The sequence below is a fragment of the Mchenga conophoros genome, linkage group LG2 (genome assembly GCF_057382185.1).
Source record: "Mchenga conophoros isolate Kocher_MC1m ecotype Shallow Benthic linkage group LG2, M_conophoros_male_GT1.1, whole genome shotgun sequence".
Taxonomy (NCBI): domain Eukaryota; kingdom Metazoa; phylum Chordata; class Actinopteri; order Cichliformes; family Cichlidae; genus Mchenga; species Mchenga conophoros.
In genome coordinates this window covers 30362749-30374393 of record NC_140527.1, presented here as the reverse complement: position 1 = coordinate 30374393, position 11645 = coordinate 30362749, and the positions used below count along the sequence as shown (strand labels likewise).

Sequence of the window (11645 nt, the reverse complement as noted above, 5' to 3'; positions counted from 1 at the left end):
GATTTTGGATTACTTCTTTGTGGCGAATGATATTAAGGAGGAGGAGAAGAAGCGAGCGGTACTGTTGAGTTGCGTGGGCGCACAGACCTATGCCCTGATTAGGAACCTACTCAGTCCGGTCAAGCCAGGGGATCGTTCTTATGCTGAGTTGGTGGGATTGTTGAACAATCATTTTCACCCTAAGCCGAGTGAAATTGTGCAGCGGTGGAAGTTTAACACACGGAATAGAAGGCCGGAGGAAAGTGTGGGCGATTATGTAGCGGAGCTGAGGAAGCTCGCACAGGACTGTAACTTTGGTGACTCCCTGACGGTGATGCTGCGGGATCGTTTAGTATGTGGAATAAGCGACGACAGAATACAGCGCAGATTGTTAGCAGAGGATTCGCTAACATTTGAAAAGGCGCTGAAGTTTGCTCAAGCAATGGAGGCTGCTAACAGAGACATTGTGGATTTGAAGAGCATGACAGAACAGTCGCGATTCACTAAAGGATTAGGAGCCGTGAACAAGATGGAGGACGGCGGCTCGACGTCACAACAGGTTGTCAGGAAGTGCTACAGATGTGGAGGACTAAATCATGTGGCCAAGGACTGCAGGTTTGTTTCAGAAAAATGCCACAACTGTGGAAAGGTGGGACACATAAAAAGGGTTTGCCGAATGAAAATGGAACAAAAAGGAGGGCGTGGCAGACAAGGTAAACAAGCCCATTTCTTGGAAGAGGAGAATGTGGAGAGTGAGGAAGAAGGAGCTGAAATGCACCACATAAAGGCAAGTGTGACTATGTATAATGTGCATGAGGAGATTAGCATCCCAAGGGAAGAACCCATCAGACAGAAGCTAAAAGTAAATGGACAGAATGTGACATTTGAAGTAGACACAGGCTGTGGTTACACTATCATGTCGAAGGAGTCATTTAAAAAACTTTTTGAAGGCAGTAAGGCGCCTAAAGTAAGCAAGTGTGGAATCAAACTGAGAACGTATGGAGGCCACAAGGTACCCGTGTGGGGAGCAGCCCAAGTGCAGGTGGAATTCAGAGACAGTAAGAAAACACTGGATGTGGTGGTGGTTGAAGGGGCTGGAACTAGTTTGATGGGTCGGGGATGGATTAAGGCCCTCCAATTAGACTGGCAACCTGTACATAAGATCGAAGGCGGAGAAGATGCCTTACAGCGGATACTGGCCAGACATGAAACAGTGTTTAAGGATGAGTTGGGAACGCTGAAGGGGTTTGCGGCAAAGATACATGTAGCTAAGGATGCTAAACCGTGCTTCTATAAGCCCCGATCAGTTCCGTTTGCTATGAAAAAGAAAGTGGAGCAGGAACTGGAGAGACTGTTGGAGGAGAAAATCATCCAACCAGTGAAATTCTCAGAGTGGGCCGCACCCATTGTACCCATACTAAAGCCAGACTCCAGCGCCAGAATTTGTGGTGACTACAAACTGACTGTTAACAAGGTGTCGCCTGTAGAACAATACCCCATTCCACGAATGGAGGACATGATAGCGGGGCTGGCGGGAGGAGAAAAATACACCAAGTTAGATATGAGTCACGCATATCAACAGGTTGTACTTGATGAGGAATCTAGAAAGTATGTCACAGTGAACACACACAAGGGTTTGTTTACATACACCAGGTTGCCATTTGGTGTGAGTTCAAGTCCTGCCATTTTTCAGCGCACCATGGAGAGTGTGTTGCAAGGTCTGACCAATGTCGCAGTGTATCTGGATGACATCATCCTGACGGGAAAGAATGACAAAGAACATCTTCAAACACTGGAGGGAGTGCTGCAGCGCTTGGAGGAGGCGGGCCTGCGCTTAAAAAGGAGCAAATGTCAATTCATGGAGAAGGAAGTGACATTTTTAGGACATCGGGTGGATAAGACCGGTTTACATCCAGTGCCGGCAAAAGTGAAAGCAGTGCAGGAGGCGCCACCCCCAAAATCAGTGACAGAGCTCAAAGCTTATTTGGGGTTGTTGAACTTCTATAATAAGTTCTTGCCAAACTTGTCCACACTGTTGGCCCCACTGCACAAGCTTCTGAGAAAGGGGGAACCATGGTGTTGGGGACCAGCACAGGAGAAGGTTTTCGGCAAATCAAAGGAACTGTTGCAGTCAAGCAGTGTATTGGTACACTATGATGAGCAAAAGGATTTAATTCTTTCTTGCGATGCGTCCCCCTATGGAGTGGGAGCAGTACTAGCTCACCGCATGCCAGATGGTCAGGAAAAACCCATTGGGTTTGCATCACGTACCCTGAATGCAGCAGAAAAGAACTACTCACAGCTGGATAAAGAAGGATTGGCTGTGATATTTGGTGTACAGTATTTTCATAAGTACCTGTACGGCAGGAAGTTCATGATTATCACGGATCATAAGCCATTGATAAGTTTGTTCCATGAGTTGAAGGCCGTCCCTCAGATGGCGTCACAGAGGATCATGCGATGGGCAGTGTTATTAAGAGCCTATGAGTATGTCATTAAATACAGAGAAGGCAAAAATAACAGTAATGCTGATGGTCTGAGTCGTCTCCCTCTTCCAGAGAACCTCCCTAAAGAGGTGGCAGCTGAGGACCAAGTGTTGATGGTAGATCAGGACCAGGAGGGCGTGATGACATCTGAGCAGCTGCAAAGATGGACAACCAAAGATCCCATACTCTCCAGAGTGCGTGAGTATGCTATGAGAGGATGGCCCACTACGCAGCATCCTAATTTTCAGCCCTACAGACAGAGACAACAGGAGCTGAGTGTGCAGGATGGGTGTGTGCTGTGGGGGGCGAGGGTGGTGATACCAGAACGAGGTCGACGCCCCCTTTTGGAACAGCTACATCAGTCACACCCAGGAATGAGCCGCATGAAGGGCCTGGCCAGAAGCTACATGTGGTGGCCGCATATGGAGAATGACATTGAAGACAAGGTGAGGTCCTGCAGTACATGTCAAGAACATAGACACAGGCCACAAGAGGCACCGCTACACCCCTGGGAGTGGCCAGAAAAGCCCTGGAGAAGGATACATATCGATTATGCTGGCCCGTTTTTGGGTAAAATGTTCTTAGTAATAGTGGACGCCCACTCCAAATGGTTAGATGTGTATACAGTTCCATCCGCTACAGCAGCTGCAACCATAGACTGCCTGAGAAATTGTTTCAGCACGCACGGCCTTCCTGAGATGGTGGTCTCAGATAATGCTCAGTGTTTTGTAAGTGCACAAACTAAAGAGTTCATGGCAAAGAACGGAATCACTCACGTCACCTCCGCTCCATATCACCCCGCCTCCAATGGGTTAGCAGAAAGAGCAGTGCAAACGTTCAAAGAACTCATGAAAAAGAGTACTGGAGACACACTGGCAACCAAGTTAAACAGGGCTCTGTTTAGTTACAGAATCACACCACAGTCCACAACAGGGAAGTCTCCCGCTGAGTTGATGATGGGCCGGAAGTTGAGGTGTACTCTTGATCTCATACACCCTGACTTGAAACAAAAAGTGACAGCAAAACAAGATAGCCAAAGACGGTATCATGATAGACATGCCAAGGAACGCATGTTTGTTATTGGAGACACAGTATATACCAGAAACTATGGCAGAGGACCCAAATGGATACCAGGACTTATACAGGAGATGACGGGGCCTGTTTCCTACTTGGTGATGCTGGGCAATGGGACAGTGGTGAGGCGTCACGTCGATCAGCTGTTTGCCCGCCTGGAGCCGTGCCTGGCAGCAGGAATGCCTGAAGGCCACCCAGGCGAGCCCCCAAAGGCAGCCCCAAACATCAGCGCTGAGACAGGAGACGAGGATGAGAGACACATAGAGGTGCAAGTTACACCAGTGGTGAAGCCACATATGGAGAGTAGTGATTCGCTGGAATCACCTGCCACTGGGTTACGGCGATCGCAAAGGACCAAGAGAAAGCCGGAGCACCTGAGAGACTTTGTGCCGTGATTACGGTGAACTGTTATAGGTTAACCTAAGACTGTTGGACTAAAGGTTCACTATTCCGGAGTGAAATTTCAATAAAGGCTGGGGACGGGGTTGTTGCATTTTTTTTATAAAGGTGAAGTTTTTGGTTATGGGTATATTCTGTAGTGATTAAAACTACAGAGTAGTTCCAGTTTAAGGGGGGAGGAATGTTATGTTGTGGCAAGGATTTGTCCACCAGGGGGCAACAGTGGTTGGGGAGCTTTCAGTCTGTGGGGGCGCATGCCCCGGTTCTCTTAATAAAGAAGCAACTGTGAGCTAAACATGGTCTCCGTGGTTCCTTGGTTTTAGGATATCACAATATTTCTTATTTCTTTTTTTTTCTTTCTTTTTTTTTTACCAAAGCTGATAATTAACTCCACTAATCTTTTTCCAGTGGCCTCATTTTCAGCATTATCTGCCACTTCATTTCCCCTGACATCATAACGTGCTGATATCCATAAAAAGTTCATTAATAGTCCCGTCATCCTTACTCTGTATAGTGTTTGTTGGATTTCTATTGGGATGTATGTATGTGTTGACCCAGGGTGAGATCTAAAACCTGCAGAGCACGGGCCCTCGAGGCCTGGAGCTTGACACCCCTGCTCTAGATTAACGCTGCTTGAGCTTTATGTTCAGGCTTCGTCTCCCTGCCCGTTTTCCCCTGCACTAGCTTGTTCCGCCGCCTGCTCGCCTGCCTGTTCTTTTGGAGTTTGTCTTCCCGGATCTATGACGAAGATTTACCTCGCCTCTGGCTGTGATCACCGCCCGCGTCTGTATTTTCTGTGTATCAAGTCACTCCAGTGCGCCACCCATCCTCCTGCTCTGTTTCATTCCCTCTCGGTCCTCGCTCGTTTACCCGATCACTGTAAATAGCCCCTTCCCTTGTAAATATCCCCTATAACTGTAAATAAAACAGCATTCAGCGCAACCCCCGAGCCTGTGTGTGTTTTTGCTACTGAGTCCACCCGTTAGAGTCACCCAACACCAATATCTCACCCTATACCTAGCAACCTCTTCTGCCACACCAAGCATCTGCATGTCCTCCTTCACTACATCCATTAATCCTCTCTGTAGTCTCCCCTCTTATCGTTCTGCCTGGCAACTCCATATTAAGCATCTTTTGTCCAATAAGATGCACATGTCCAAACTGCTCAATCTTTCTCCCTCTGATACACTCGTTTCTAATGTTGGTCCTCCTGGTGACTCCCAAAGGGAATTGTAAGATCTTCAGCTTGGCCTCCTTTATTTTTGTTAGTGCTATCAACTTCAAACCATACAGCGTAGCAGGTCTCATCTTGTAAATCTGCGAACTCTCCTTCACCACACTTTTAGACTGTCTGATACTCTACATTCAAAAATTATCAAATAAAACGTCATACATGTTGCACAATTGCCCATAAGCCAATCACTATTAACTGATTTGATCTGATTAAAATTCATTCGAAATGTTTAATTTCACGAGCAAATTTAATAGCAGCGAGAGTGAAAGGGAACATTTACGAGATAGTGATGAGCTTGCCATGATGTATGGTTTGGAGATGATGGACCTGACAGAAAAGACAGGAGGCTGAGCTGGAGAGTTGAAAATGAGTTGAAGATGTTCAGATTTTCAGTGGGATGGAGGAAAAAACAAAGCATGGATGGAGAAATTAAAGTGAGGGCTCAGGTTGCGCAGTTTCGAGACGAATGTAGAGAGGCATGGCTGGTGGATGCTTTGGACATGCAGAGAAGAGGGATAGTGGACATACTGGACAAAGGATGTTGAAGATGGAGTTGTAGGAGGGAAAGAAGAAGACCATGGAGAACATTCATGGTTGTAATGAGAAGGTTGGTGTCATTGAAGGGATGGTGTGAGACAAACTTACTACAAAAGGTAGGGGAAGGTGTTTAATTATTTCTTTTTGTAACAATGCTTCTTGGCAGTAAATCTTATACTCTTGGAAAGTTTAATTCCCTTCAAAGGGTCATGAATCTGTAAGGAAAACAAATTTGTGGGTTGAGCAGCAGAGCTGAGTATGTGGGCTGCACACATTTGTTGCAAGACAACCGATGCGGTTGTGTTGGTCACAGAATAAGCCATTTGGCATTGGCAAAGAAGACTGGGCAAGTTTTTCATGGGTGCAACCCTCACAATGGAAGAAAATTGTACAACCTTGGTCCTCGCTACATCGAAAACCAGATTGAGTGCTTGGGGTCTGCAGCAACCTCTGACCTGATGACCTATTATCCCAGGAAGCAGCTCAAACTAAAATGTTCGAACAAATTCTTCAATTTACTGGCAACAAATGAAGAGAAGCCAAAAAGGGAATGTTAGTTGGTGCTAGTTAAAAGTCCTAGTGCAACATTTTTAACAGTCTGGCAAAGGTCAATGAGTGATTTGCTAAAACAAGTAAAAAAAATAAATCAAAATCAAAATAATCCAAATAAGAAGAGATAAAAGCCTTTGACACCAGCAGTCTGAGTTTTGAAATACTCCTTAAATTAGGAAAACAGCCCCTAACCAGCTGTTTGGAATGATTGCTCAAGAGACACTGAACAGACAAAAATGACACCCAGATTTCTGAGCCAAGACGTGCTGAATAATTTCTGCAATCAAATGGTTATTAATACATAACTCATGCATTAATGTACAAGTTCCCAAATGTTATAACACAAATTGAGACTGCTCTGTGTTTTTCTAAAGCAGAATTGATACTGGAGTCATTACCAAGCAGTCAAAGGGTAACAACCAAAGGGTAATTTCTCCTGTCCAATATTTTTCATTAATGTTATGCGAGATAAGCAGTGTTATCTATAATAAATATGCATGTATGTGATGATCCTGTGTATAATAGGTAAAATTGGATTCGTGAACAAAGAATGATCTCGATCAGAGATATCAAAGGGCAAATTGCTCATGGTGCAGAGTCCGGATTGTGTAAAAACTGGCTTGTAGTTAATCCTGAGTTTAAAATCCATTCCAGCCATGAGTTCAAATACAGCTATCTGATGAGGTCACCTATTGCCTGGTGGTCACAAGAAACTCCCCCAACACAAAAGCTTTTTGGAACACTTTCAGCAGCTGATAAGGAAACTGTCTATCCATGACGTGATTATCACGCACTGTGATGCACTTGGCACATATACGTGACTTTTAATGAAAGAAACTGAATATTACTTGTTTCCAAACCTCAAACTAAAACACGATGAGATAAATCGAGCAGAATTAAAAGAAAAAGGACGTGGAGGTGCACCAGTGGTCTCTGCGTGTAATAATATAAAAACTCTCCACAATATGAGATGTGGCTTTTATGACACACACACACACACACACACACACACACACACACACACACACACACACACACACACACACACCTCTTCAGACATAAACGTGCAGAAATGTAGAAATTCGACGCAAAAAAAAAAAGAACTGAAGAGTTCACCGAATGCTTTTGCGACTCACATTTTCACCAGGAAATACAAAAACAAACCTGAAATGCAACATTGCAGCCAGCCGGCTCACATTTCAGCATCTGTCAGTGTGCAGCTCTGTGAGCAGAGACAGAGGGGCCCCTCTCTTGATCATGTGATGAGTGCATGCCGGTGCGTGCATACATGCAGACCTAGATTTTTATTACACACATCGCTCCCCTGTTGTTTTCCACTTACCCGATAAGAACATAGTGCATTGGTAGCAAAGTCATCATAAAAAATGACCGCCCCCGTGTGGGCCTAAACGGGCCAATTGCAGTTATCCGGGTTACACACGCCCCGCCACATCACGAGCACCTCCTACTTCGTGGATCCGGACAGCCTTTAAATGCCCCCTTTCATCCACTTTTCAGGTTGTGTGTCAGTGTCGTTGCTGCTTTGGGTCTGTAGAGGCTTATCTGCCACGTCAGTTGTCGTCGCTGTTTAACAAAACTGTCAAGTAAGACTAGTTGTTTTGTTTTACTCTTGCACACTTGCGATATTGCAGATTGTCATATGTTGCAGACTAGAATTTTTGGTTGGATTAGTAAGCCTCTGCGGGTTTACTGATTGAAGTAGCAAGTTTTAATGTGTTATAATTTGTGTGTGCACACGGTACACGGTTCATTTAGGAAGTTCACTTTCCTTTGCATCATACATTAGAGGCTATTTTACTTTGAAAGGCTTGGCAAACATAAACCTGTTTTCTGCAGATGGCCGTCAGAGCGCATGCTTGGATGTGCGCAAATATTTGAAAAGCGCCTAAGTTCAGCCTGTCTTTTAAGATCGCTTACTTTATTCTTTGCAAGCGATGTTCTTGATTATTGGCTATGACATGGGCCTGTTTAATGCATTATTTGCTGACAGCACTGCAAAAACTTCTAGACCAAAACTGCGGGTGAACTTTGAACACATGTTGCACAATGAAAGGGAGCAGTTGTGTTTTGTAGGCCAAAGTTCAACCCTTCAAGCCAAATTTTTAACCTTGGATGTGTTGAAGGAGAACAGAATGTTGTTGGATTTTGTGTCAGATGGAAAACAAGATTAAATCTTCCTCGTACCACTAATGGTTGAAGACTTTCCAAACACCTGCCAAAAAACCTGTATTGTTATTTCTCTTAGGATGACTCATCCGTTCCCATCCCTTTCTCCGGAGCAGAAGAGGGAGCTCTCTGACATTGCTCAGAGGATCGTGGCTCCAGGAAAGGGAATCCTGGCTGCAGATGAATCAACAGGTGAGCCACCCTTTTATTTAGTACTCCATGCTGAGAGGTAAATGCTGTGCATGCAGGTGAAATTATTTTCTGTGTTGTGTTTCTCTTTAAAGGCACCATGGCGAAGCGGCTCCAGAAAATCAACGTGGAGAACACCGAGGAGAACCGCCGCAGCTTCCGTGACATCCTCTTCTCCTCTGATGCCTCCTTCTCAAACTGCGTGGGTGGCATCATCTTCTTCCACGAGACACTCTACCAGAAGTCAGACAGTGGGAAGCTGTTCCCCCAGCTCGTCAAGGAAAAGGGCATTGTTGTTGGCATCAAAGTAAGGAGCAAGCAGTGTCTGACCCTTTGAATCTCAGAGATAAAGATTTTTTTAGAATTTGCTGACATGTTTGCATTTTCTTGCTTTAGGTGGACAAAGGCACAGCTGGTCTGATGGGAACAGATGGAGAGACCACCACACAAGGTAACGCGGATTCAACACCTTGTGCATTTCTCTGCAAATCTCATCACAATGATGCAGAATAAGCCTTTCAAAGACGGGGTTGCTAATGTTCTTTGGCTTCTCTAGGACTTGATGGCCTCTCAGAGCGCTGTGCCCAGTACAAAAAGGACGGCTGTGACTTTGCCAAGTGGAGGTGTGTGCTCAAGATCTCAGATGGCTGCCCATCAGCTCTTGCCATTGCAGAGAACGCCAATGTCCTCGCCAGATATGCCAGTATCTGCCAACAGGTGCGTGTATAGCAAATTGCTCTACATAAAAGGCTGACAAATTGGGTAAATTCTAGTCATTCATTTGAACTTGTATTCACCAGAATGGCCTTGTGCCCATTGTGGAGCCAGAGATCCTGCCTGATGGAGACCATGACCTTCAGCGTTGCCAGTACGCCACAGAAAAGGTAAGCAAGACCACCAGCAGCAAAGGATATTCCCAGTACATAAGATGGGAAGGGTGTCTAGTAATAAATCTGCCGGGTCATCTTTAGGTCCTGGCTGCAGTGTACAAGGCTCTGTCTGACCACCATGTGTACCTGGAGGGCACTCTGCTGAAGCCCAACATGGTCACTGCTGGACACTCCTGCACTAAGAAGTACACCCCTCAGGAAGTTGCCATGGCTACAGTGACTGCTCTGAGGCGGACCGTGCCTGCCTCAGTGCCTGGTAAGTGGCATGAGGACAGCTTTTACATTACAGTTAAGGAAGGTGCAGAGCAGTTCATTTGATTATGAGTATGACACTATTTTTCTGTTTCTTTAAAGGCATCTGCTTCCTGTCCGGAGGGCAGAGTGAAGAGGAGGCCTCCGTCAACCTGAACGCCATCAATCAGGTGCCTCTGCACCGTCCCTGGAAGCTGACCTTCTCTTACGGTCGTGCACTCCAGGCTTCTGCTCTTGCTGCCTGGAAGGGCAAAGCTGAAAACAAGGCAGCCACACAGCAAACTTTCATCACCAGAGCCAAGGTCAATGAGTAGTACTGATCCTCAGTAGATACTATTAACGAGTGTTATCAATTTGCTGAGGACTGTTTACTGAACTGGCTGTCAAATAATGCTTATCTTGCATTGCCCAACTTTACACTGTCTAGTAAATGATTGTTGTTGGTTCCCCCCCCCCCCGTTCTATTTAGTCTTACGCTAATGTGACACAAGTAACTTGGCTGATAATTAACTTTCCAATTTGACTTTGTCCTGTCTTTTTTTCCTCCCCCTCTGCTCTTCCCCTCAGATCAATGGCCTGGCTTCCAAAGGAGAGTACAAGCCCACCGGTGCAGCTGGCCAGGCCTCCACACAGTCTCTGTACACTGCCAGCTATGTATATTAAATACTGTGACAATAACCCAAGAAAAACAAATCAAGAATTGCACATGGACCAAATATAACTACAAGAAAATCTCCTTCTGGGTGCCCATCCTCCCTGCATTACCAACACCAGGGGGAGACTTCTGTCAAAATGTTCAACTACTGTTTGTCTACTTAATGAAATCTCCCGAAATAAAAGACCAAAATGTTTTTGATATCAGTGTCTTCATGAGTTGTATCCACCACTGATGGAGTAAATTCCTTGCACATATATATATATATTAGAAAACCTACTCCTGTTTCTTAATACATAAAGTTTAATGTGCTACTACAGAAAACACTGGGGCACCTGAGATGTTGATTGGGGATAAAATCAAAGGTTTAAACATTTAAGTGCAGAATACAAAGCAAAGTTTAGTGATAGTCAAAGACAAATAAGACACTGTTAACAATGCAGATACAATTAGATGCAAAATCTTGGACATCTCTGAAAAGATGACACGTATAATAGATTTTCAAAATTACCAAAGGTCTGATGAAGATATTAACAATAAAGTGTTTTTAACAAGTATGTTTTGTTTTTTTTAATTAATTAATTTTTAATTTTTTTTTAAAAACCAAACTTTTATAGTTTATACCCGTCCCAGGTACCGTCCTGAATTTTGGCATTTACAGCCAAGTTGTGTGACTAACAAATGCTAGGTAGCCTAGATGTTGTCCAACATATACGGTATGACATCTGGCCTTGTTCAACACATTCAGTCGATGTGTACGGTTGCCAGACAGATTGGTTATCTTCCTGAAAAAGTTCTTCTAAGATAGTATTTTTTTTTTCCCCTCACAGATTCCACAGGTAAGAAACTAGTGAGCAAATAATCACATTTGACTTTTGCTATTTGACTTTTAACCCACAGTAGATTTTCACTTATTGTGGCTTAATATATGAAAACTTGTTTCCACCACTGGGAAGGGAAAAAAAGCCGTGGATATGACAACCCATTCATCCATTCTCTTCCACTTATCATTTTCAGGGTCACCAGGTCGCTGGAGCCTATCCCAGCTACTATAAGGCGAGAGGCAGGATAAACCCTGGACAGGTCGCTAGTCTGTCACAGGGCTAACACACAGAGACAAACAACCAATCACACTCAGGTTCACACTCACATTTACACGCATGGGCATTTTAGAATGACCAATTAACCTAACCTCACTAACTGCATGTCTT

At 44.7% G+C, this 11645-nt stretch overlaps 1 protein-coding gene across 1 annotated transcript; it reads left to right on the top strand.

The window, feature by feature from the left end:
• Window positions 1-7722: 7722 nt before the first annotated feature.
• Window positions 7723-10635, top strand: aldob (aldolase b, fructose-bisphosphate). Its single transcript, XM_085293439.1, has 9 exons — window positions 7723-7865; window positions 8528-8640; window positions 8733-8944; window positions 9034-9088; window positions 9194-9354; window positions 9438-9521; window positions 9609-9783; window positions 9882-10081; window positions 10347-10635. Exons 2-9 carry the CDS (start codon window positions 8529-8531, stop codon window positions 10440-10442), a joined length of 1095 nt encoding a protein of 364 aa, XP_085149565.1. The 5' UTR covers window positions 7723-7865; window position 8528; the 3' UTR covers window positions 10443-10635.
• Window positions 10636-11645: the final 1010 nt, after the last annotated feature.